The sequence below is a fragment of the Tachypleus tridentatus genome, chromosome 11, assembly GCF_004210375.1.
Source record: "Tachypleus tridentatus isolate NWPU-2018 chromosome 11, ASM421037v1, whole genome shotgun sequence".
Classification (NCBI taxonomy): Eukaryota; Metazoa; Arthropoda; class Merostomata; order Xiphosura; family Limulidae; genus Tachypleus; species Tachypleus tridentatus.
Window position 1 is genome coordinate 89,743,445 of NC_134835.1, and position 27,938 is coordinate 89,771,382.

The following is a 27,938-nucleotide window of genomic DNA, read 5'->3' on the forward strand; positions in this document are numbered from 1 at the left end:
TTCTTCTTTCAGTACTTCAAAAAGTTCACCTTCCATGTTTTGCTTGTGATTTTTCTTTAATCAGCTTAAGTTAGCTCATAAATTTCCAATTGAACTGACATCAGGTGATTGACCTGGCCATTCCATAACATCAGTTCTCTTATTTCTAAAATATCTTTTTATGATTCCATGATTGCATAGAAACTTATTTCATTTTGTAGCCCCCTCAGTGTGGATTTTTGTACATGGTGAGGGGAACTTCCCAAGGAAGGTTCTGTTCTTTCAGGTTACCTCCACTGGGATCTCAATATCCACCCACGTGTTTGCCGTGCATGGCAATCCGTGAAGGGGAGGAGAGGATCCTAGTGGTTGAGGGATCTAACCCTAACACACCACTTTGGTATTGAATTTCTGTAGACGGGCAGCTTTTGGATCAATTGGCTGGTCCACTTGGGCTAGAGTCAACCAAGTACCAGTATTGGAAGTTCTCAACGGGTGTTGTGGGCATTGTGTCTGATGCTGGTACTTTGGTATAGTGCTCACGAAACCCTGGCATTGCTGCAGTGTCTTTGCTTGACATTGTAGTGCGTCCCCTCGTAGAGCTCCATGGTGGGTGGGGTCAGTGGACACTGAAATTTTCTTTTTTTCCTATGGATCCTCCTAATAAAAATTTAAATAAAATAGTGAAAAAACAGTCAACAGGTAAACGACCACGTCTTGAAGAATCTGATCAGCAATTTTAAACATCTCTACCACTAGTTGTACCTAATTTTCTCATCCTACATTCTCTTTCAGAAAAACCTTAAGGGCAAATATCCCCCTTTTTTATTCAGAAGGGACTGGAGGGACTTGCTGGCTTTCCAAAGTCAGTAAAGAAGCTTCGATCTGGAGACATATTGGTTGAAACATCCACATCCCAACACAGTGAACTCTCCTTGAATTCAAAGGCAATTGGGGATGTACCTATTGAGGTTACACCTCATGCTACCTTGAATTCATCACAAGGAGTTATTGTTCAGAGGGATTTAAAGAACATCCCCAAGTCAGAGATTCTTGCTGGTTTCTCCACTTGAGGAGTTTCTGCAGTGAGTTGCATCTCCACTCGCAAAGATGGGGTTACACTGCCAACAGATATCCTCGTTTTGACATTTACATCACCACGTGCACCTGCCACCATCAAGGGAGGTTATATAAATTGCAGGGTATGGCCTACATTCCAAACCCTCTCCGATGTTTCCAATGTCAGAGGTTTGGCCACTCAAAGACATCATATTGTGGTTCCCTGACATGTGCTCGTTGTGGTGGCAAGGACCACGATGCCTATGAGTGTGACATGGACCCACATTGTGTCAACTGCAATGGTTCTCACCCTTCCTACTTTGATTCTTGCCCTAAATGGCTATTATCTTACCTTTCTCTAAACCTGGGAAAGATCCCAAGATTCCTTCACACTACCATCCAATTGCTTTGACGAGCTGTCTCTGTAAGACCTTAGAGAGGATAGTTAATGCTCTTCTTGTTTGGTTCATCGAATCAAACAACCTCTTCTCAACAGCACTCCACCACAGACCACCTAATTCGACTTGAAACATCAATCAAAGAAGCCTTTGTCAAACGACAACATCTTATATAAATATTCTTTGACATTGAGAAGGCTTGTGACACAATATGGAGATATTTCATTTTGCGAGAACTCCATAGATATGGGTTACGTGGCCATTTACCCATGTTTATTAAAAAACTTTTTTAACGGACAGGAGATTCCAAGTTCGTTTGGGTTTGACACTTTTCTGTTCTTTTCTACAGGAACTTGGGGTCCCTCAGGGCTGTGTTTTGAGTGTCATACTTTTCAGTATAAAGATCACTGAACAACTTCCTCTCACTTTTCAAACACTCTGTCAACAATTGTTACATCTCGTGTCAATCGTTGAATATGAGATATATTGAGTGACAACTACAAACTGCCCTAGATCATGTACCAAGGTGGACCACGGCGAATGGCTTTAATTTCTCTCTCTCTAAAACTGTTTGCATGCACTTTTGCTGCCAATGGGGTATTCACCCTGATTTTGAACTCCGTATCGGTGAAGTTTTGCTGCCTGTGGTTCCTGAGACCAAGTTCTTGGGGCTTATCTTTGACTGTAAACTGACCTTTATACCACACTTAAAGCAGCTATGGGTCAAATGCACAAGAGCACTGAACATCCTCCATGTCCTCTCTACCACCTGTTGGGGAGCAGATCGATGTTCTATGTTAAAGATATATCGTGCTCTTATTCGATTGAAACTCAACTATGGATCAATGGTCTATGGCTCTGCCAGACCCTTGGCCTTAAAAAGGCTGGACCCCATTCATCATCAAGGACTTCGACTCTGCACTGAGGCTTCCTGCACCTCCCCAGTTCAAAGCTTATACGTAGGATCTTATGAACCTTCTTTGCACCTTCACCGTTTGCAACTGTCTTTACTATATTCTTTGAAACTTCATTCCTTACCAAAGCATCCCACCTGGGGTTGTGTTTTCCTTCCTCGGAGGGCCGTACTTTTTCAGAACAGACGATCTGCCATTGCTTCTTTTGGCCTTTGTATCCAGGCGCAGTTGGATAAATTGGGTTTCTCCTTAGATAATATTGCTGTATCCACTGGTCAGCCCATCCCACTATGGCTTATTACAGTCCCCAAATGTGACCTATCTTTAAGTCATTTGAGAAAAGCAGATACTCCCAATTGGAAGTACTGTCTTTTATTTACTGAACAATCTTTCCACTCCAATTTATACGGATGGTTCCAAATCAGATGACTTTGTGGGCTCTGCCATGGTTTGTTGTGGTTCGGTGGTTGCGTGCAGAATCCCCCTCCACAGCTTCTGTGTTCACTGCTGAAGTGTATGCCATTTCTCTTGCCCTGAATCATATTGAAGCTTAGCAGTACTCCAACTCCACTATTTATACTGACTCGCTTAGTTTTCTACTGGCCCTGGAATTGCTTCACTTTGGTTCACACCCAATTTTCGCTGATATTAAATACCGACTGGCCCATTTCTCATAAATATCTACTTCTATCCAGTTTTTCTGGATACCAGGCTATGTTGATATTCGCGGGAATGAGCTCGCCGACACAGCAGCTAAATCTATCTGCTCTGGCACTATCACCACTGTGCCTATTCCATACATGGACTATGGTCCTGTATTCAAGGCTTGGCTCCGTGCCAGCTGGCAGTTGACTTGGAGTGAGCAATGCGAAAACAAACTTTTCCAAATAAAACCCTATATTGGACTTTGGCCATCTAGCTTCCGTAAGGATCGGAAGGAGGGAATTGTTCTGACTAGGCTACGCATTGGTCACAGTTTTTTAACTCATCATTTTCTTTTATTTGGAACTGATGCACCAATGTGTTATTTGTGTAACACTCCGATCACTATAAGCCACATTTTACTTTCTTGCCATCATTACGACTCTCAATGGCCCTATTTTAAACATGTTCTGTCCCAAGGTTTGTCGATAACATTAGACAGTGTTATTGGTGACGGTAACACTGTCCACCTTGATAAAGTTTTTAGTTTTTTAATGGCCATTAATTTTTTAATGTCATTTAAGTGTTTTATATTTCTTCATTAAATCTTTTTTTATTGTGGTTCCCTTTTAAGAGTCACAATCTCTCTAGTTCGATTTGAAATTAGAAAATGGCCATAACATTAAATAACTCGACACCAGGACTGGAAAGGCCTACTTCAGGTGACTAACGCTGCTGTTTGAACTACCCATTAGTTGTCCTGTCGCGTTATTATTACAATTTTGCTGCATGTCTTTTAACACTTTTATTACCTTACCCTTTGATAATGGCTGTAATGTCACATAACCTGGACATTACACTGCTGTAATTACAATGCTTTTCATTGGGCATTTGGCACAGATAGCCTAACTGCTTTGTGCCATAAAACACTAAATCAACCAATCAACCAACCATTTTGTTGACTAATTGTAATAAGAAGATCTAAGAAACTACAACAGTTACATAACACTTGTTATGAGAAAATGTAACTAAAGTCATGAAAGGTTCAGTTTCTTTCTGTCTCATTGAGCATGTTCTAAAAGGATAGTTTGGCATACTTTTCTGTTGTGTAACAAAAAAATATATATAACAAAACATTTTTGAGGGGAGTTTTTTTTTGTTTTGTTTTTTGTCCATCCCTCTATATAAGTATACTTTTAGTTTATTTAGATGTGCCTCATTAATTTTTTTTTATTGAAAACACTCTTTATGTATTCCAACCAAACCAAAATTAAGATTATTATTAAGTGCATTATGAAGCTATTTAACTGGGCCAGTGTACATTGTTCAATGTACACTATGAACTGTACTGGTTTATCCATCATTGTATTAATACATTCCAAAAGAGTTTAAAGCATTTTTTCTGTTTAGTTGTATTCAATGCTCATATTTTGTGAGTTGTTTGGTTTTGTAGTTATAATCAGAAATATACACTAAACTTGCATAATTTAATAAAACCATTGATGCAAGTCTACATACTGTAGTTTTGCTTGCTCAGTTACCACTAATGCATCTGTTTTTATAATAAAAGATTTTACCTAAAGAAGTTTCATCCAATAGTAACAGAAAAATTGGATTGGTAAAGTATTTTTATCCACCTCTGTTTATACTATTTTCTTCAAAAGGATATAACTAACTTTTCCTGTTTATTTTCCTTTATTTTAATACTTCTCTTCTTTTAGTTCTTTACAATATATTTAATTTTTTTACAGTTGGTTACTCAACACTTCATGGTTGTTATATTCATTTGAAATATGATTCATTTTTAACTAAACAGATAATCAAATTCTGTATTAAAATGAAATATTTAATTATTAATTTCCTCATCTATCATGTTTTTTAGGGTCACATCAGTCTAGGGAGGAAAGGCTACCATGTTCCAAAACAAGGAACTGTTCAAGTGGTATATTTTTTCAGTTAACACTTGTTAATAAATTGAGTACAGTGATCAAATCATTGTGATTTTACTAAATGTTTTCAAGTATAGTTATGTTTGATTGTCACATACTGGAAAGCGTGTTTAAGAGGATCATCAGCTGATTTTGTAAAAATTACAAGAAATTATCCAGAGAGATTACTTGCTAAACTAAGAGTTGAACTTAAACAGTTTTATTTATTTTCTCACATGGATGTTTTTGTTGTTTTTGCATAGTTTCCTTGTGAAAACTATTTTTAATGGAAAATGTAGTATGGTTTTAATTTATTCAAACATTTGTATGAATTGTAAAAATTCACACATCTTTGTTTTGTTGTGTGAAAAGTGTAAATAAAAGATTTAAACTTTTCATTATCAACAACAAATGTGAATGACCAAATAACACTGTACATTGATATAGATCATTTAAGTATTAAACATCAAGCAGTAGAGACTGCTATCTCAGATCTTGTTGTAAGGTGTATATTTGCGTACAATAATTATGCTAGAAAAGCACTGCTATCTATGTATGTTGCATTAGGTTTGCATATAAGAAAGATTTGTATGAAATAATTTTTGTTAATTATTCAACATTTAGTTACTACTTAAATAGATGCTTTTTATGTAATTCACTGTTAATTTCCATGTTTAATGTTACTAATGTTTTTAAACAGGAAATTATACTTTGTTTATTTTAAAATGCATTTTAGACTTTATTCAATCCACACCGAACAGTAGTCAAGATGTTTGTAGTAAGGTATAATCTGTCAGACATGCCACCAAACTGTCAAACTTTTCTGCGTCAACGAACACTCTACATGCCAGTAGGAGCTTCTCAAAATGATCTCGAGGCTCGAAAATGGCTGAGGTATCTCATACATCTCAGGTGTGTCAAGTAATTAATTTTATTTAAGAGTTTGAAATGGAAGTTTGTATTTATTAATCAAATAATTACTATATGACTAATGGGATCATCCTGATTCATCTACAGTTTTGTGTATGTATGTTTACATACGTAAAATCCACAACTGTACACAATCTAGCATTGGGCTGATATGTTATGACTTGAGTAAATTCTGTTAGGATAAAACATTCCTGTAATATCAATATTTACGTGTTGTGTGTTTTTTTAATCTTAAGTTCTGTACATTTTTTATATTTTAAGTAAACTTTGAGAACACAAGTATTGTTTGGGTTTTACATATGAAGAATGAAGAGGCTAAAGGCATCCCAGTATTAAATTATAAAACATAAACATGAACAACTGAAATGGAATGAGGAATAAATAAACATGTACACATATTAAAAATCCCCCCCACACATACAAATACTATATCTCTGGACTTACAATGCTAAAAACCAGGTTTCAACACCCATGATGGTTCATTGTGTGTGTAATTTTATGTTTAACTACAAACAAAAGCCTGGTGAACATTTAATTATTGATAAGGTAAAATATTACAATTTGATAATGCTGTGTTAACAGTAAATTATCACCAAGTTTTTTTAATGTGTATGTGTGTGTGCAATTTATTATTCATCCCAATGTAGGTGTTTATTTTATTTTTTGCAAATAAATTAAATGAGACTTCTTACCAGGTAGGAAGATTTTATAAAGTATCCAACAGTTTTTTTTTTGCCATTGTTTATTAGAATAGGAAGGGAACACAAAATATAAAATTGTGGTTGAAAGGGACACAGCTTCCTTCTTCATTGTGATTTAGAGGTACACAACTTCCTTCTTCACTATAGCTATTTTATTCTTTATTATAAGTACAGGTTGGATATTTGTAATGGAGATTTAACAAATTATGAAAATGTTCATCACTAAAGACAGAAGACTGGTGAATATTGAAAGTTGTTCAGCATGCCCTAAAGGAAGATTCCCCCAGCAGAATTGGCTATTACATATGCTCCATAGTGATCTGCAATTAAAAAAAAAACCTTAAAGCTTGTAAGAGAAAGACTGATTGAAGAAAGGTGTAGCAAATACATTTGGGTAGTAGTAAATTACATTTGATGTTACTCTTTAAAATAGAGTAAGAATTGTTGGTAAAAATTTCAATTTCCATTTTGCTATATTTAAAGGAGTAAAATCGCTCTTCACAAAATTTGGTTTCTCTAATAGTAGAACATGTTTGAAGGGCTTCACAAACGTCAAAGAAATATGCCACAGTAAACAAGACGATATACCTTACAACTTTTAAAGTGATGTGCAGTAGACTTTTGTTCATTTTCACTTCTCATATGAGTTTTTATAACTGATTGCATGCAGTTACTTTTGTAAAAGGTCCATGGAAAGAAAATTACATTCAAACTAATCATACAGTTTTGTTTTGTTTTCACACATGGGGAAACATTTAGTGTCAAGGTATCACACAATCATGTCTACCTTAAAAAAAAACAAAAAACATGAAATACAAATGAAAATGCTACCTCAGAACCAGATGGTAATCAAAATCTTTATTGAACAATACAAATAAATCTCTGTACATAATTGGTTTGCAAAACTTAAAATTTTCTTTTATAAATACCTATAATACAAGATACTATTAATCAATACTAAAAACTTCCAGTTATTTGAAAGTTAAAGAAGCATTCCCATTTTTGTTTGACTTATATTTATGTCTTAGAAACTTTTAGGACAGCTTTATGTACATTTTGTCTGTATGTTTTCATAAATCCAAGAAATTGTTTGTTATATCTGTTTTTAATTTGTATTAAAATTTAAATTCAGTAACATGTTTGCAGATAGTTAAAGACTTGCGTTCTCATCAGAAACTGAACTCTGAAATCTTAATATTTGACAGGTTTGCTAGTTCAAAGTCTGGCCGCATCTACCTCCATACAGATGTTCGTTTAATTATCTTCAGGAAAAGTGATGTTGATGCAGCCACCATTCATGGAGATAAACCTTATGAACTTAGATCTTTCATACAAGAGCCTTTAAATCCTAAATTTTCTCCTCAAAAATGATAATAGTAAATTTTAGCTTGAATGTTTTCATGATTTTATAAGAAAAAAAATAGTGTTTTGTACATATTTCTGTATATACATTTGTATTTGTTGTGTAGGACTCTGTCTTTGTAGACAGCATGTTGTGAACATTTTAGAGGTGTGTTTTTATAAAAAACATATATTGATTGATATTCATAATTTATTGTATTTGTAGAGCAGTCCAAATAAAGGTATGACTGATAGAAAAATGTCTCTCAGTACTTCTCATTTTTGATATTTCTTTTATCTCATAATGTGTATCATAATATAGTTATGGAGTACATTTTTTGTTTACCCTATTGAAAAAGTATTTTCAGTGATGAATAGCATTTGGTCTCAAGAAAGAGGTCTAATGAATAAATCAACAGTAAAAGGACGGTTGCTTTGTAAATTCATTATTGACTTGAGTTGCAGTGAGTTTTTTGACAAAAATAAAAACTAATAAAATTTTTTTAAGAAAGTTCATTCAAGTGAAAAATATGAATGTTCACAAAAGAAGTGTTCAGTGAAAAATTAATGAAATTTTGATGTTCCTTGACTTGCTGAATTTAAATAAATGTTAGAGATATAAACTACCAGTATTCCTTTTTGTGTGTGTGTGTGCGCGCGCGCGTGTGTGGCAGCATTAAAGCTTAAGGGGAGTTAGGTTATGAAAGCGCTTCTTTATTATACCAGTGCCGGTACCTAAAATAAAAATTGAAAATTGCCCCGGTTTGAGGCTTTGAAATTATGGTAAGCCTATTTATCACAAACGTGTACTTCATGACAAGCCAAAGAATTTAAACTGGCTTTTGTCACAGACATCATTACTCACCTTAACGATCTCTACCTGAAGCTTCAAGGGCGGAACCAGATGGTATCGGATTTAATGGGAAACATAAATGGGTTTCGAAATAAGTTAAGAATTTTCAAAATTTGTTTAGAAAACAAAGATTTAGTCCACTTTCTAAGTTGTCAGCAATTAACAGAACAGTTTAAAGATGACGAGTTACTTGATTTTTCAGAAATTTGTATAAATATTGAAGATATCGGAGGTGAGTTTAACGCAAGATTCAAAGAACTTGAAATGCTAAAAAACAGGATAGAGCTTTTCAAAGGCCCGGCATGGCCGGGTGGTTAAGGCGTTCGACTCGTAATCCGAGGGTAGCGGGTTCGAATCCCCGTCGCACCAAACATGCTCGCCCTTTCAGCCGTGAGGGCTCTATAATGTGACAGTCAATCCACCTATTCGTTGATAAAAGAGTAGCCCAAGAGTTGGCGGTGGGTAGTGATGATTAGCTGCCTTCCCTCTAGTCTTACACTGCAATATTACGGATGGCTAGCACAGGTAACCCTCATGTAGCGAAATTCAAAAACAAACAAAGCTCTTATTGAACAGCTCGTTCAATATTCTTCTATGTGTTAACGTTGAAAATCAAGAAGTTGATGTTCAACGTGAATTATGTGACTTGCAACTGGTCCATTTCTGCAAACCAGACAAGAAAAAGGACCAGATTTCTTCAAACTACTTTAAAAAAAAATCGATTTCCAAATCTGCGTGCTTTTGGACAGAAAATGACATCAATGTTTGGTAGCACATACATATGTGAAAGTGTGTTCTCCACGATGAAATTCATTAAGAACTACAACAGATGTGCTTCACGGATTCTTCTCTGCTTTACTTCCTGAGACTAGCAACGACAGAACTCCATGTCGACATACCCGCTTTGGTCAGTGCTGCTGAGCGGCCTCAAAGTTCACATTGAAATTTTTATGTCCTTACTAGGTTAAATGTCATATGTTTACTATTCTAGTTTGTTTTATATGCAGCATTTTTTACTAAATTTATTTATTACGTAATTGAACAGGTTTAAATTACATTTTCATTTTATTTTCACAATGAAATACATCTTTTTTCACAAATATCATGTAACGTAAAGCAAGTCACATTCAGATTAACACCTTCCCCAATCGTAACTCATTTTACCATGTTGAAAGGAAATAAATTAACCGTACCATGGATCTATTTACTCTTTATTTTGCATTACGTAATACACCAACAAGCCCTAATTTGACAAAAATATAATGCCGCCCGCCACTAGACTCGTAAATATAGATAGTTGTGGCCATCGGGTACTCTTAAGTTGGAAACCCCCTGGCATATATGTTTTATTTAGAATGAAAATTAGGTTTTGAATTCAAGAAATTTATCCGCTACTTTGAAATTTAGCGTTACATCACTGTTGATAATTATTTAAGAAAAAATAAACATTTTTTTTTTAATAATCAAAATGCCATATGCGTTGTATTCGAAAGTAGTAGCGATTCAAGGTATAAAAAAGTATGAATGTGCATACGTACGCTGTTTTCCAGTCATACCAAACGTAAGACTACAAGATCATTTTAATCAACATCAGGACTTGGTTTACGTTTACCTCTTACAGATACAAGAAACAAGTTCATTCGAGCCTTCCAAGTTGGTGTAATTAAAACTATGAACAGTATGTAAGCTTTTAAGTGCAGTTCATTGGTTTTTCTTGTTATTCAAATCTAACCCTATATTTTCGTCAATTGGTTTATGTCAGAGATGTTTGATAAACTCCAGAGATTTCAATAGCGAGATAAATATCAGTTAGCATTTATTTAATTTTTTTATTTGTTGATAATTATTTTTTGTAAAATATTTTCATAGGCCTTAATTTTGCAGACGGCAATTTTATTTTAAGCGTTCCTAACTCCATGTGTCAAAATCTAACATAATATTTATTATGTTATAATAAACCTGGATTTAAGGTTTTGTGGGCTCTATATCCCATGTAACTTCACACAAAATAAAATGATCAATAGACCCTCCATTAGGACTTTGGGCCATGGGGCTGAGCCCCCTCGAGCTCCTACCTAAATTCGACACTGTTCAATACCAACAATGGTCAGAGCACAGAAAACACATTGCGTAGCTTTGTGCATTACAACAAACTAACTTTATGGATATAAAATATTTAAGTTTGCGAGTACTAGGACAGTATGTTACCCTTAATGACACAACAGTATGTCTGCGGACATGTAACGCTAGAAATCGGGCTTTTATACCCGTGATGGGCAGTGCATATATAGCCCTTTGTGTAGCTTCGACCTTAACTTCAAACAAATAGTTTGTTTGTTCTCTAATTTGTGTGGGCATTATTCTTCCAAACCGAGATTTTTATGAATTTCATATTGTAACTTTAATACAACAATACCCAAAAGTAATAAGTATTTTAGTGTAACTCTTAAAGTTAGGTCATACAGTCTTGTTAATGGTAAAGTAAAGTAGTGCTTTTTAAGAGGAAGGCAGATTTAAACATCACTATTTATTTATCATAAATTGTGAACAAACATTTGTACCAGAAGAAAGTTGAAACTTTGCCCATTTTATTGAGATATCTTTATAAATAAATGATACTCAAAATTATGTTATAATAAATATTATAATAAAGTTGCAATAATTAATTGTTTGTTGTTGTTTTTCGCTTTTTTTTTCTTTTTTTTTTTTTTAGTTAAGCACAAAACTATAACATGGGTCATCTGTGTTCTGCCCACCAAGGGTATTAAAACCCGGTTTCTAGGGGTATAAGTCCGCAGATATACCACTGTGCCGTCCTATATCAAGTGGAAGAAATTTGTTCGTAGGTCTAACTTGTGGTGGACGTATTTTCCCCACGCGACCTAGTTACGACAAGCATTTTGAAAATATATTCATCTGCTTTCCAGCACGAGAGTCACGCACTTTTCGTCATATGTATTTACTACTTCATCTTCGAAATCACATTATTTTGTATTTCTTCTAATGCTTGCTTTATTTACATCTTATTACAGATTGATGCAGAAAAACAAGCCTAGTTCGTATTTTGCCAATATAGGAAGTGTTCTGGCTTCCAAAGCCAGATTTCGGTATTTCAAGCGTATAAGAAATGTGGATTTATTTTACTCAGACACATGTAAATGGTAGATGATTTGCTTATATTATTCTTTGTTTGTTTGGAGTTGAGCACAAAGTTCTGCTGACTCTAGTGTTGTAAGTCCACAGACATCCCGCCGTGCCTACGGGAAAGTGCTAGAACACCTAGCCGAGAAGTACTCCTAATGCTTTTAGAATTTCTCTTTGGCACGTGCACACGTACGTAAAAAGCTAAGTTCACTTCTAATCCAGTTATTGTTTTAAAATCCATTGATGGATAAGTGGTAAAATTTCAGTTTAAGTTGAGATTAAATTTTTGTTAAGATAAGCAACAGTTTATTCTACTCTTATTAAAATTATGTTAAAAACTTGTAGTTACCCCTAAGTGCTTGCCATTTTAAGGTAGTGTGGTATTAAAACTGTCATATCGCAAAATGTAATATCCTCTTTCAGAATTGTCCCCCGCTGATACAGCGGTACGTTTACGGATTTACAACGTTAAAATCAAGGGTTCTATTCCCCTCGACGGACTCAGCAGATAGCTCGATAAGGCTTCGCTATAAGAACAACACATACCCTTCAGAATTACTTTATGGACGCCTCTCCGTGGTTTGGTGATAAGTTAGAGGGCTTACAGCTCTAAAAACCGGGTTTCAATACCAGTGACGGATTTAAGGTTTTGTGGGCTCTATATCCCATGTAACTTCACACAAAATAAAATGATCAATAGACCCTCCATTAGGACTTTGGGCCATGGGGCTGAGCCCCCCCGAGCTCCTACCTAAATTCGACACTGTTCAATACCAACAATGGTCAGAGCACAGAAAACACATTGCGTAGCTTTGTGCATTACAACAAACTAACTTTATGGATATAAAATATTTAAGTTTGCGAGTACTAGGACAGTGTGTTACCCTTAATGATACAACAGTATGTCTGCGGACCTGTAACGCTAGAAATCGGGCTTTTATACCCGTGATGGGCAGTGCATATATAGCCCTTTGTGTAGCTTCGACCTTAACTTCAAACAAATAGTTTGTTTGTTCTCTAATTTGTGTGGGCATTATTCTTCCAAACCGAGATTTTTATGAATTTCATATTGTAACTTTAATACAACAATACCCAAAAGTAATAAGTATTTTAGTGTAACTCTTAAAGTTAGGTCATACAGTCTTGTTAATGGTAAAGTAAAGTAGTGCTTTTTAAGAGGAAGGCAGATTTAAACATCACTATTTATTTATCATAAATTGTGAACAAACATTTGTACCAGAAGAAAGTTGAAACTTTGCCCTTTTTATTGAGATATCTTTATAAATAAATGAGATACTCAAAATAATATGAAAAGGCATTGTGAGGAACCGCGTACAGTTATGTATGCTACCTTGAGAGTGATATTATGTGCATTTCTTTATCATATTAATATCTATGCGTAATATCAATGTTAGCACAGCGCGTAATTTCCCCACGTTTTAAAAAAGCAAATACTGTTTCTATAACTACCCTCGTGCGTCTCCTAGCAATCGTCCTCCTCCCGAACTTTAGAAGCTAATGTTAGGCCAATGAATATCAGAGTAATAAAAATAAGCTTGCTGAAGTATTACATGGCAATCCACATGTATAATCTGTACCGTACATAACATTATACGGCTTCCTGATCTTGAACACAGTACAGAATAGTGATGTAGTGATTAATTGGATAATTCAGATTACTAGACATCTACCCTTTACGTGAAAGTCTTCTTTCTTTTGGCGTCAGACCTACACACTCGAGAAGAACCAGAGTTGGCGTAAGCCCCTTGTTTGACTGTCATGGGCGGGAAAATGTTAAGACGTCGGTCTCAAGGTTAGTTCCCGTATGTCAGAAATGAAGTTCACCAAACGAAGCTTTGTATAAGTTTATTGCTGTAATTTTAATTCTTATAGTGTTAATAACTGATGCATAAGTAAAAAAGAAAAGCATTACGCAAAGCCATTACATATGGTATCACGTAAAGCACTTTTCTACACCTAATGAGTATTTCCATAAAATCTGGTGCTGTGGCAAAGTATTCTTTCAGTTCTAATTAGTGTCTGCACAAAACCAGGTGGTTATGACACTCAACTCGCACTTTGCAGGTCGCGGGATCGAAACACTTCACCGAACATGCTTACTCATTCAGCCGTGGGAGCGTTAGAATGTGACGACTATTCTCCCTATTCGTTGGTAGACTCTGTTGGTAGACCCATACTCTGTATCGCATATTACTTGTGTATTTTCACTTGTACACAAAAAAAATTAGAAGTTTCAGTTGAACAGAGGGAAATGAATGGTTTATATGGCTAGATACAATTTTTCATTAAAATATCTAAAATAAAATAAAAATGTTTATTGTTTGACTATGTACTAAGTTATCCAGAGAAAACACAAAGAAATAAACTACATTGGCAATGTTATTTCGAACTTTTATTAATCATTAGTTGCACTGCAATAGAAAAATCTTTGTGTGTTTCCTTATAGATAAGCTATCTGCTGAGTCCACCGCGGGGAATCGAACCACTAATTTTAGGGTTGTAAATCCGTTGACTTACCCTTTCATATCAGCTGTTAGAAAGTGAGGAAATACTATATCACTAGTTCACATTGATTAGAAATGGATGCAAATTCAGTGTGTGTGTTTGCGTGTGCGCGCATGCATGCGAGAAGAAAAATTGTACGCAATTTAAGGGACGAGAGGGAGGTAACGCGCAAAGCTACACGAGGGCTATCTGCGCTAGTCGTTCCTAATTTCGCAGTGTAAGACTAGAAGACAGGCAGCTAGTCATCACCACTTACCACCAATTCTTGAGTTATTCTTTTATCAACACCTCCACGGCTGAAAGGGCGAGCATGTTTGGTGTGACGGGGATTCATACCCGAGACCCTCGGATTACGAGTCGAGCGTCTTAACCACCTGGTCATGTCTGGCTGGGTACAAATGGTATAAGTCTCCTGAAAACGAGGTAGAAAGTCATACGCACTACATAAACATTGTTTTTCAGGTATTTTCCTAGGCTCCGTTTGGATTTTATGAAAATTGCCGTTATGAATCTTCAAAATTCTACAATAAGCATAAAAAATAATAAAACATAGAATATTATAAAGATATATTGATTTTCATAACTTCGATTTGAAGTTTGTTCAGTATTGATTTGATGTTATCTACCTTCATCGGAGATTGAATAGGTCAGCACAGAAGCAAATTCTCCAGATTAAAGATTATTTACTTAGATTGAGACTGTGTTTCAGTCAAGGGCTGTATTTAATGTTTGTAAATATACTGAAATTTGTAGCTGATTCAACGTGAAAAGTTCAGTATGTGGTCTGCATTGACAAGTTACTAATACTATTATACAAGATTATCAAAGAGTAGAAAAAGGATAGAAAGTCTGAGACATTCGCATAAACGTATCACTTGGCAAGAGTTTGGTTTTACAGAAATTTAGTTTGATTGTCTTACAACGACAGTTTTTGTCGTAACCTATATTTAATCTTAAAACGTTTTGGAATTAACACAAATACATTTCCCACAGTGAACCACTCAACTCACCCTTGATCCTGATATGCATTAGTCTGAACTAATCCTCCACATCCTAAACCTTAATAAACACTTTGGCTAGAGACTTAGGCCTTCATTAACCAACACAACACGAACTTAAATAACATTATGACACTTTTAAGATATTTAAACGGTAATTAGAAGGAGAGGGTGAAATCCAGGTTCCTCAAAAATAAAATGAAACCTCAGCCTGCAGGGGTTGACAGATTTGGGTAAGGGGAATCGGTTCCCAATCCTCCGGTAATTTGGGTCTTAGGTGTAGCGATTGATCTCAGAATATTGATAAAGAAACTAACTAAATATACTTTTTGTGTGCGGTTTGTTTTGAATTTCGCGCAAAACTACCCGAGGGCTATCTGCGCTGGTCGTTCCTAATTTAGTAGTGTAGGACTAGAGGGAAGGCAGATAGTCATCACCGCCTGCTCTTGAGCTACTGTTATACCAACGAATAGTACGATTGACCGTAACATTTAACGCTTTCTCGGCTGAAAGGACGAGCATGTTTGGTTGTATCCTGTTCGACTTCTATACGACTAGAGGTTTGTTTTATATCTATTCTCGGCTGTATCCTGTTCGACTTCTATATGACTAGAGGCTTGTTTTATATCTATTCTTGGCTGTATCCTGTTCGACTTCTATATGACTAGAGGTTGGTTTTATATCTATTCTTGTCTGTAGGCCCGGCATGGCCAAGCGTGTTAAGGCGTGCGACTCGTAATCTGAGGGTCGCGGGTTCGCATCCCCATCGCGCCAAACATACTCGCCCTTTCAGCCGTGGGGGGCGTTATAATGTGACGATCAATCCCACTATTCGTTGGTAAAAGAGTAGCCCAAGAGTTGGGGGTGGGTGGTGATGACTAGCTGCCTTCCCTCTAGTCTTACACTGCTAAATTAGGGACGGCTAGCACAGCTAGCCCTCGAGTAGCTTTGTGCGAAATTCCAAAACAAACAAACTTGTCTGTATTCTGTTCGACTTCTATATGACTAGAAGTTTGTTTTATATCTTCGGTGTTATAATAAATCAAAAAGAAAATGTTGTCATAGCTACTGTTCGTGTGGGTTTCAACTGTAATAATGAATCGCAAGGTCCAGATACGCACATAAATGCTGCTAAGTGCGCTCCGGCTTTCAATTAGGGACGGATTATAAAAGTAACAGTCAATCACGTTATTCAGTTGAAAGCCAGTAGTATTTTAGAGGAGGCAGGAACCTGATGAGTGGCTGTCTTCTCTGATCAGAAATTAAAACGTAGTAATAGCTATGTCTGTCGTTAATCTGCAAAACGTCAATAACTTTTATTGGAATTAAAAACCATATTCTAGCCTACTTGATAAAGATAAAATAATTGTTGTCAAACACCTACTATAGCTATGGTAAGATAGTGCGTCCATTGTAGTTTAATAGTTTATGCTGCTTATTCAAATATAACCAGACTTTCTCATAGATTCAGAGAGGTACGGATTACTTCTATCTTTTGAGACCCCTGACTATAATAAAAGTATATAACATGATAACATAAAAAAATGAAATAGGAAAACCATTAGCCAAAAAGAAAAGTTAAGGATAATATGGATATTTAATTTGCATATATAGGTTGTAGCTCTAAGCCGACAGAGGTTGTCACATTTTAGTATGATTGGGAGACCACAAAAAAAAATAAGTCGCGAAAATTAACAGATGCAAGAATAATATTAATAACAAATGATTAAATCTAAGGGGCCTTTCGAGCTTGAGGCCTGGAACAAATGGCCTTCCTGAACATCTTCCTCTAATTGGCTACAAACTACAATTACCTAATTTTTAACACAAAGATACGATACTCTATGGCTCGATCACTTTTTCAGGAACAAACTTGGGAACTATCTGAAAGATAACAACTGTCGTACTTTGAAAAACTAAGCAGTTACCACGACCTATACTGTGGTGGCAGTTTTGACTCGTTACCGAGTAACGATTGATTCGAAAGAAACACGCTTGTATTCTCAACTACCTCTTTATCTGTTTACCAAGTATGTCTCTTCAACAACAAAATGTGCAATTACAGAGGCGTCAGAACAGATGGTGCTGTGGCGTCCTCACCTTTACATATTTGGCTTTACTAGCAACTGTAGGTTATATTAGTACATTAAGTTTCTGAGTAGTATGTCCCTAGAACCTCTAGATTGAGCTGCCTTTGGTTTTAGAAGCCCTTTGTACTTTCAATCACCTATTGTCGAGTCGAGCACTCCCACTTTGCATCACCTTCCTACCCCCACTGTATCAATGGCATGTGGGATTTTTCAGCTTTACTATTAACATTTAAAATGCAAATTTTGAATTGGCCTATTGTACACGTGGCTGACGTGGATCTTTCGGTATGTTCAGTTGATTATAGCGCGTTACACTACTGACCTCTACTTGTAATCAAGCCAGTCCTAGTTTGCTTGATAAGAATATTAGTGGTTCCCACGGTAAATGGAACACAGATGTCTGCGAGCTACCCTGTTCTTTTGCAAAATTTTGCATTGGTAAAATGTCGCTATTATTATTATTAACCAAATTAAAGTTAAGTTTAGGAATGACTGCAAAATAAATAAAGACTTGTACATGAGCCTTTATATTACCAATCGCATTAATAAAAAAGTTAATATCTCATTCCAGAAATAATAACATCGTTTCGATAGTGCAAAACGTTTTCAAAAAATTGTGGATTGTCAGTCCAAAATGATCTGGTTTTTTTTCTGAAGGATATGTCATCACAGTTTCCATGTGAACAAAAAAAGTGTAATTATTATAACTGTGATTTATGTAATTGTCAAGAATTGTGTTCTGCGATCAAATGTATATGAAAAAACTGAGTTGAAATCCTTATGGCAAATAAAATAAAACCAGTCAAAATCTCTATAGATTAACACATATATTCCTTGATACTGTAAATTCACCTAATCTAGAGTGAATAAGCACGGGTAGCTATGCACTAAACAATTTTTTTCCAATGGGCCAACGGTAAGTTTACGGACTTACAACACAAAAATACGAGGCTCGATACTTTGTAGTAGGCAGAACGCAGATAGATCATTGTGAAATTTTTTGCTAAAACAAATAAACAAAGTATTATGAAGCTTGGTATGGCCTGGTATTTAGGGCGCTAGACTCGCAATTGTGGGTCCCGGGGGTCAAAACCAGTCACCAAACATGCTTTATTATGTGACGGTCAATAATAATTCGTTGGTTAAAAATATCCCAGGAGTTAGTGGTAAATAGTTTTCACCATTGTATATCACTTCAAAACTAGGGACAATTAACGCAGTCAGTCCTTATGTAGCTTTGCGCGAAATTAAACAATTAAACAAACATCCAATACTATGAAATAAACATGTAGAATTAATTTTGTTAGAAAAAAGATATTTCAAGTAATATCAATCACTTTTTACTCGGCTCTAAACCAAAAAGTCAAATTTAGGAATTATTTTTTGAACGATACTTGCATAGTGAAATAAACTGACAGTTCTTTCTTTTGATATTGTCAAAACTATTCTTGACGTCAATGCTCGCAGTTCACAGTTCATTAGTGACGAAATATCGATAACAAAATAAGAAAGCTGGGGTCAGAGGTGTGTTACTGATAAACGACCTCCTGCTCTTTCATTGGTTTAAGAGGCAACCATGTGAACCACAGCCAAAGAAATCGTGATTCACGTATGATAAGGCTACAGTGGAAAGTCGAGAAAAATAAACCTGTTGTCGTCAGTTGCTTGTATTTGAACAGTGCATTCAATATACATATATATGAGTAATAGTTATGAAAGAGGCGTCCGAAGCTTTCTCTTCCTGAAAAATCCAACGATTTATAAATCAGATTGCTATGTGAAATGTTGACACTGCCTAAAAGAGGTAACACTGAGTATCACAGATAGATTGCCGTAAGTCTTACAAACGAATTTTAAAAAATAGACAGATGCATATTTTTCAGGTTAACGTTTACAACAAAATCCGCAAATAGGATATTAATTAGCTTACTTTAAGCAGGTAAAAAAAAACAGTAAAAAATATATAGTTCTTTGTTTATTATTATTGGTATTGACGTTTTTCCGTACTATCAAATGGTCAAATTTTATGTGCATTATATTATTAAATCTAAATCGGCCTTTTTTTTTTTGTAAAGAACTGTCACTGATTTGGTGTAAGTAGTTATAACTTCATCATCAGGTAGGTCTTTAGAAGATTAAATTGTTTATTAGTATTCGTATTGTAATCACACATTATTTTTTCTTATTTGTTTAATTCACGAAATCATGAGTTTACTAAGCTACATTGTGCAAAAAACCAATTGTTTCTCATACTTTTGCTGACTAAAGCAAACCTAAAATTCACTGAATGTGAGTTTTGAGAAACTACTGCGCATGCTTTAATTCACATATACTTAGTTTTTCTCTGTACTTCTCTGCAAATAACGTTGCTTTTTCACAGTTTGATTATTTTGAAGCAATCCTACTTGTTCCAGATATCATTTACTGTAAATTGACTTGCAAGGTTGATAAGTATTGATATATAATATTGGTTCTCAACTGGGGAGTGATTGAGGTGGTCACCAAGTGTTCTGTTATTATTATTAACATAATATTATACAACTTTCTGACGTGAGATGCGATTGATTAATCAATCATCAACAATAGATGACAGATTGTGTTTTCACATTATTTGATATTACGTCCAGTCTGTTTTTTTTTTTTTTTTTGTGCCCACAGTTCAATAAGTCAAAGGATATTTCTGTTCATAATTCATTTTATTTTGTGAATTTTACCCAATTACTCAAAGAGAATTATTCTAATAATGCAAAAGTGTAGGTAGAAAGGAGACTATATGATTCATTTTCTATAGCTTTCGGATTTTTAAAGTGAATTTATTTTTCTGTATTCTTCTAACCTCTTGTGTTAGAGTTTAAGGCTTTATGCTTTAGGAAATGGCATTTTTTCATGAGTCAAAGGACTCATCACCAAGAGGAAAAGTTATTCACTGAATGTAGATGTTGTTACAGGGAGTTTTTATTTGGTTGAGAAGTCTTCTCCTGTACTTAAAACTTTTGGCAATGCTAAGAAGGTTCATGACTTCAGTAAAAAATATCTAAATCTATTCTATCCAGAACCAATGATTTAGTTTTTCTCTGAAGACTAGCCTCAGTGTTTAGGAGACATGAGTGAATGAGAATCGTCACAATGGCGTGCAGTCTGATGAGTCTGTTTGTTTGTTTTTTTTAATTTCGCACAAAGCTACTCGAGGGCTATCTGTGCTAGCCGTCCCTAATTTAGCAGTGTAAGACTAGAGAGAAGGCAGCTAGTCATCACCACCCACCGCCAACTCTTGGACTACTCTTTTACCAACGAATAGTGGGATTGACCGTCACATTACAACGCCCCCACGGCTGAAAGGGCGAACATGTTTGGCGCGACGGGGATGCGAACCCGCGACCCTCAGATTACGAGTCGCACGCCTTAACACGCTTGGCCATGCCAGGCCCCTGATGAGTCTCATACTGAATTTGTTGGTCTCTATAGTATTCCTAGGCATCGGCCATTCTTGTATCTGCCACATGAAACCATCGAAAAAGAGACTTCAGGTATCATTGGTGGAGGAAATCCACCAATCTGACCTGTTTCATCAGTGGGTAGAACGGCAGGCATTAGTTAGCGTAGCTAGTATTCTATGAATAGTGGTGAGTTTCTTTGTAATGGAAAGTATATTGCCAAGGTGGCCACGGGCTACAAAGTGATCTGTGGACATAAAGGTAATCTGAGGTAACTTGCCATTCTGTTGCCAAAGCGTATGAGTCCCTGAGTATAGCCACTATATCGTACCTCTGATATTTAAGGTGTCACAGCCTTATGTTAGCCAAAAGAGTGAAGTTTATGCTACAACCATAGGTCTTTCTGAGTGAGGCTAAAAAGACGTATTTCTATTGCTTATAGTGGCGTTAAAGAGGACCACTGATTTGAACAGATGAGCTGAGGAACAAGTGATTCAAAACCTGATCTTAAGTTTGTATAATCCAGCTCTTGATTCTAATGAGAAATCGATCAAAAAGCAACTCTGAGAATGGGTTACAATTGTGGCCAAAAGAGGTTAATGTTTTGGCTTATAAAAATGCGAGATATCCATTAGGTCAAGTTTAAGGTTCAAAAGAGAGATCTCACTAAGATCTTGGTCCTTTACATGGACAATCTCTGCCAATTGAATTGGAAGGCATACCATGCGATGGCATCTGCAAATTGTAAATCTATCCTGGTAAACTTCGTTGAAGGACTATTGAGGAATCATTTAGGTGTGAGAGACATTCTCACCCTGATGACAGCAGTTTTTACTGCAACTAGGATTAAAGTTCTAACTTCCAATAAGTTACAAGAGAGGAATAATCTTCCATCAGCACTGTGTATCAGTGGCTGTGCACGGGACAGTCCTTTCTTCTGAAGAGACACATTAAGCAGAGATCAAACTCTGCCGAAAACAAATCTCCAGTCAACACATCCCAGCACTGCAAAACAACCCTACTAGTTCCCATTGTGTGGGAAGAGATTCCTTCGCTCTCCTATGATTTTCATTCTGCAGGCAATGTTAATAATACCTAAACCTGGACATTACTCTGAAATGGAGCATCAAAATGGATTTTTGTTGTAAAGATAAGAGTAATGGAAAAATTCACGCTATGTTTGAAAGAAATCCAATATGACCTGGTAATTTTACTTGCAGAAGGGAATGGTATTTCAACGTATTCAAATTTCAATATTTGTAGGTGGGTTAGATTATCTGTAGGAAGTGTAATTCACAAACAGTAACTCAATTATCATGCCAAATATAAACTTGGTGTATCCAGTATTTCATTTAGTTATGTTTGAATATTTTTAATTACATTGAATGATATATTTTATAAGCATATAGTTTTACTCAATATTTTCAGTGGGTGCTGTTCGAACACATAAAAATGCAGATTGTAAGAGTACAAAAAGATGCAGAAAGCGATTCCTGCTTAGTAACACTTTTATATCAGAACTGGCTTGTACTAAACCTTTATCTTAAAGGATTCTTATAGGAATGAAACGTCAGAGTTAATTCACTCCCATGATCAGAATATATAGATTGGCACTTGAATGGTAGCTAGTCTGTTTTAATTATGTGAGTAGGATACAGTATCTACCTTTACATCTCTGCAGTTTCATCCCATTTATTTCTTTTGAACTAGACTCTAACATTTCATCAAGTCTCGCACTTGACTAACACTCAGCAGTACTACTCACTATTACTAACGTTACGACAACAGCTAACGTAAGTAATAGTGAGTAGTACTGCTGAGTGTTAGTCAAGTGCAAGATTTGATGAAATCTTTAGAGTCAAGACATCTACAGGTGCAAGAGATTCATTATTCACTTTGATATACAAATGAGAAGAGCTAAAGCTTGTTGAAATGCCATTTGACCAGGATAACAGTTTTTATAGGCTTAGATCTACACTTCTAGGTAAATTTGTAACCAATAAGAATTTGGTTCACCTTGGATTTGAATTCTGACTTTTCCATTTAATATCCAATCCTCAATCCTTCTAGCTACTTTGTTTTTCTTATCGCTTTTGCCCCATCAATTTCTACACTGACATGGAAGGAAAGCCTTTTAATAAGATCTTCTTCATTGGAAACCTTAGAGACTTTAATAACTCTTCCAATGTTTCACAAACACCAAAGGTCAGACCCATTTTCACCTTGGCAGAGCCTTTGGGAGAAGACGCATTGTTGACAGACACATCTGAGGTGTAAGTGAGAAAGATCACTCGTAGGAATGATGTCTGTATAGTCGTCCTAACCAGTTCTCTAACCTCAAGCTGCCAGGAAAGGGACCTTATGTGGAAATAAAACTGCCAAGAGTAGACCGCTAAATGGACAGTTTACAATAGAGAAGAAGTCCAGCTTCAGAAATTGCATAGTTAACATTTCAGTGAGAGGAAGAAGGCCATATCAAACTTACAAGGTTCATTTGTAATTTCTTGTGCGGATATATATATATATATATATATATATAATATATCTTATTATGGTATATATATATGGTATATATATACCATGTTTATAACCTTTAAAAATGTACAAAGTTCTAGTTAAGTTCTTTTGTGTTAAACGTGATATGTAAATGTATATTAAGTTTTGCTATGTTGTATCAAGAGTTATGTATTGCTATACATTTTTGAACTTCATTTAGGGGCTTTATTTTTAAATATTGTAATGGGAGTATTGCATTTTTAAAGTGTTTTACTTTTATCTGTTTCATTCCTATTTTTATTATCTTACTATTTTTGTGTTAAAAGGTTTATTTTGGCATTAAGAATTATGTACCTTCGAATTTTAATATTATCAATGGATCTTATTTTGCATGTATTTTCATAAATTTTGTTTTTTTTATAAAGTACTGTGTTCATAATCTGTATTAAAAGGCTTGTTTTGTATTTTAGAGCCTTTCTATGTTTCATGTATGTAATGTAATCTCAAATTGTTTTCATTTTACTTTTAAATAATGATGTATTTCACATATTTAACTTTTGTTTTATGATCTGGAATGTTTTAAACGAATTACATTGTATTTTAATGGTTTTGTTGTTTATTATAAACTGCTCATTGTTAATTAACGTGTTTTGTTTCATGCTTAAATTAGATTATTGACTTTTGATTACTAATTTTTTTTGTAAAATTATATTTTCTATTTTACTTGTCTTACTCAATGCACAAGTTAGTTAATTGGTTTTACAGTTTGAAGTTAGGGAAGGTTTGACTTGTTTTGAATTTCATGCAAAGCTACACAAGAACTGTCTATGCTATCTGTCCCTAATTTAGCAATGAGAGACTACAGGGAGGGAAGCTAGTTAATGTCATCCACTGCCAAATCTTCGACTCTCTTTTACCAACGAATAGTGGGATTGACTGTTACATTATTTTTTCCTCATAACTGAAAGGGCAAATATGTTCGATGACGGGGATTCGAGCCAGTGACCCTCAGGTTGCGAGTCGAACACCCTAGCTAACAGCCATTAGTGAAGACGAGAAAGTTAAAAAAAAAGAAGGATCTAAAGGGCGTAGTATGAAGACATATTACACGTTTCATATCCCCATGACCCGGTATGGCCAAGTAGTTAAGGCACACGACTCATAACCTGAGAATCGTGGGTTCGAATCCCTGTCACACCAAACATGCTTGCCCTTTCAGCTGTGGGAGCGCTATAATGTGATTATTTGCTGGTAAAGAGTAGCCCAAGAGTTGGCAGTGGGTGGTGATGACAAGCTGTCTTTCCTATAGCCTTGCACTTCTAAATTAGGGACGGCTAACGCAGATAGCTCTCGTTTAGCTTTGCGTAAAATTCAAACCAAATCTATCCCCGTACTGAACGAGTAATATTTCAAAATTTTCGTACATGCAACGTCTTTAGTTTTAAAACAGAATTTTGAACAGGGAAGAAACTATGTTCATTTTGTCCTAGTTTCCTAATTGTTTTGGATTATTCACTTATGTTATCATGTTATTTTCTCTTGGAAAATATTTTTAAAAGTAGTACTTACTATAAGAAATTAGATAGTGAACTTATCACTGGTAGGTCAATTGATACTCTAAGGAAACAGCTCAACTTACTTTTCAAAAGTAATGAACAGTGACATAAATAGCACATGCACCCTGAGAAAAATAGCTTTATTGTTTTGCGTATATAATGCTATAATTTCTCAGTTTATACAACATTCTTTTGAACTTTGGCTGAATCTTCTTTTTCGTCACATAAATATTTCGAAACACCAATAAAGGTATGTTCCATAGAATCGTTTGTTTGCTTCTGAATTTTGCGCAAAGCTACACGAGGGCTATCTGTGCTAGCCGTACCTAATTTAGCAGTGTAAGACTGGAGGGAAAGTAGCTAGCTGCCTTTGTTTACCATTTTATAGGAGATAATACCCATTTTACTCATGGATGTATTTCCTTATCGTTACCCATTGTGTAATGATGCTGACAACTGTATTCTTCAATGGGAGTTCAGGTGGTATCTCGAAGGTACGGCCTCAACTATATTTAAACGAGAGGGACCATTCACGTGGTTAGCAATAGTCGTTCTGGGTAAATGCAACGTAAATGTGATGTAAGGAACGTTGAACTAATCACTCTGGTAGATGATTTTGAATATTAAATAGTAGAAGTGACAGTTCAATATTTAAAACAAGTACATTCACAGTGTTTGTGTTCAGTATTTTAATAAAGGTTTTTTATTTCGTATTTTACTTTATGTCTAATATCTTTTTTCATTCTCACAACTCAGTTATTCAGAAATTTAGTATTATTACATTATAAATATCCTGTTTCAATCTTCTGCTATTCTGCAGACCCGTCCAATTGCTCTTAAGTAGCCTCACTCTGGTACAGAGATACGTCTACGGATTTACCAAGCTAAAATCAAGGGTTCGATTTCCCTCGGTAGACTCAGCAAATAGCTCGATGCGACTTTGCTATGAGAAAAATACACAAACACACGCTTTGAAGTAAAATCCATTTGACCTGAATATACCACGTCCCTAACTTTAAATTGATATTATTTTTATCACGTCTTTTAGTAATATATTTACCAGAAAAGTTTATTCCTAAACTTTACGTAAAACAGGTTTTTTCTGTTAACTCTTTCTTTATGCAGTTTGACATTTTCCTTCGACTTTATGCCCTAAGTTTGATATGCTGCCTTGGTTTCGGACTTCACTATATACTAAGATGGCCTATAACCACCAAAACCAAAAAATCAGACATATATAACACTTAATACACTTACATCTCAGTAATCGTGATAAAATAAGTGTAGCATCAAGTAATGTATTTAAGAGAAAGCGTTGAAACTTACGTTTGCAAGACTGAAGATAAATGTATTTTAGTGATGTCATTTTATTATTTTTTCCCCCCAATAGCACAGTGGTAAGTCTGCGGACTTATACCACTGTTTGTTTGTTTGTTTGTTTTTTGGAATTTCGCACAAAGCTACTCGAGGGCTATCTGTGCTAGCCGTCCCTAATTTAGGAGTGTAAGACTAGAGGGAAGGCAGCTAGTCATCACCACCCACCGCCAACTCTTGGGCTACTCTTTTACCAACGAATAGTGGGATTGACCGTCACATTATACACCCCCACGGCTGGGAGAGCGAGCATGTTTAGTGCGACTCGGGCGCGAACCCGCGACCCTCGGATTACGAGTCGCACGCCTTACGCGCTTGGCCATGCCAGGCCACTTATACCACTATAAACTGGGTTTCGATACTCGCGGTGGAAAGAGTACAAATAGACCTTTTCAAACAAGTAAAACAAAGTATTACTAAATTGTAAGACAAAATATTAAATTAAAAAAATATAAAATTCAAGAATATCATATTCTCAAGAGCTGTGGTAATGATTGTTTTATTTTCACGTCGTTTCTCATTTCATGATTTTAAAATAATTGACAGTTTACAGTTTTAGTGGAGGATGCAGCACGATCTGTTGGACGTGTAAGTCTCTCTGTTTTAATGCTAATATTTCACTAAGATATTTGAGATAAGCAAAGAATTCCTGGTTATAGGCAATTATCAAGATAAAATAAAAATATTTGAGAACATGAAACAAAATCTGTATTAAAATACAAATTATTATTGTGCATCTTTTGTATATGCATAATTTAATATTCATTTATATGTTGATATCAAACGGTTTTACCTTATGACACCTCTAAATTTTGTTTCAATGAATTACAAAACAAATAGTGAAATGCGTATATTTTTTGTGTACAGCAAATATACTTTCATCGTGTAACTTAACTAGCATAAAGGTTCGCAAAAATTATGAAAAACCACTGGAAACTAAAACCATTTCGTATAAAACTGGCAATACACAAAAGAAATATAAAGTTTTGTTTCCCAAGAATATGCTACATACAACTCCTGAACCAAGTACATGTAACTGAGCAAACATGCTATTGATATTGATGCCTTCGGATAAGAGATTGAAACATACAATGACCATGTGATTACATACACACCTGTTATTCTTCTGAAGAAAGAGTCATCCTCTTCCCTACAGATAATTGGTATCTTCAGTTTGTTTTACCAAATACTTTTTTGTAATAATTCCCAAGCATAAATTTGTGTTAATTTTTTTACTTATGTTTAACAGGCGTTGATATAATCCGAGCGCACTTCCATTTCTTCAATCACAGGAGTGTGTTTGGATTTCATCTAGTTTAACATTATAATGATGTGGTGTCACACACAAATACATCATGCTTGATCTAGTGATGAGAAATATCTCTTTGATAGATGTTTATTTGGCAAAAAAATGACGAAATTTGGGAGGTATTTACGCTTACGTTAGCGATTAACTTCAACTAAAATGGGTACAGGCAATCAAATGAGGAAGTATTATAGAAAAAAGCGGAATTGGACTCGTGTAACTCACGAAATGTAGAAAAATCGAGAGTGACCGACTAACACTTGGCTTTT

General features: G+C 35.3%; 2 protein-coding genes across 4 annotated transcripts in view; both read left to right on the forward strand.

The window, feature by feature from the left end:
• LOC143232733 (atos homolog protein A-like) overlaps window positions 1-8,152 on the forward strand; it is a 50,138-nt gene extending 41,986 nt beyond the window's left edge. For 2 of the 3 annotated variants that reach the window (XM_076468488.1, XM_076468490.1), the window contains exons 10-12: window positions 4,875-4,934; window positions 5,657-5,832; window positions 7,757-8,152. In XM_076468488.1, coding sequence (XP_076324603.1) covers window positions 4,875-4,934; window positions 5,657-5,832; window positions 7,757-7,922 — 402 coding nt within the window. In that variant the 3' untranslated portion in view covers window positions 7,923-8,152. The remainder of the gene's footprint in view (window positions 1-4,874; window positions 4,935-5,656; window positions 5,833-7,756) is intronic. The other variant, XM_076468489.1, reaches the window with a different exon arrangement.
• A 5,458-nt stretch (window positions 8,153-13,610) lies between these two features.
• Window positions 13,611-27,938, forward strand: part of LOC143231390 (uncharacterized) — a 28,812-nt gene continuing 14,484 nt past the window's right edge. The window contains exon 1 of the mRNA XM_076465936.1: window positions 13,611-13,702. Coding sequence (XP_076322051.1) covers window positions 13,669-13,702 — 34 coding nt within the window. The 5' untranslated portion in view covers window positions 13,611-13,668. The remainder of the gene's footprint in view (window positions 13,703-27,938) is intronic.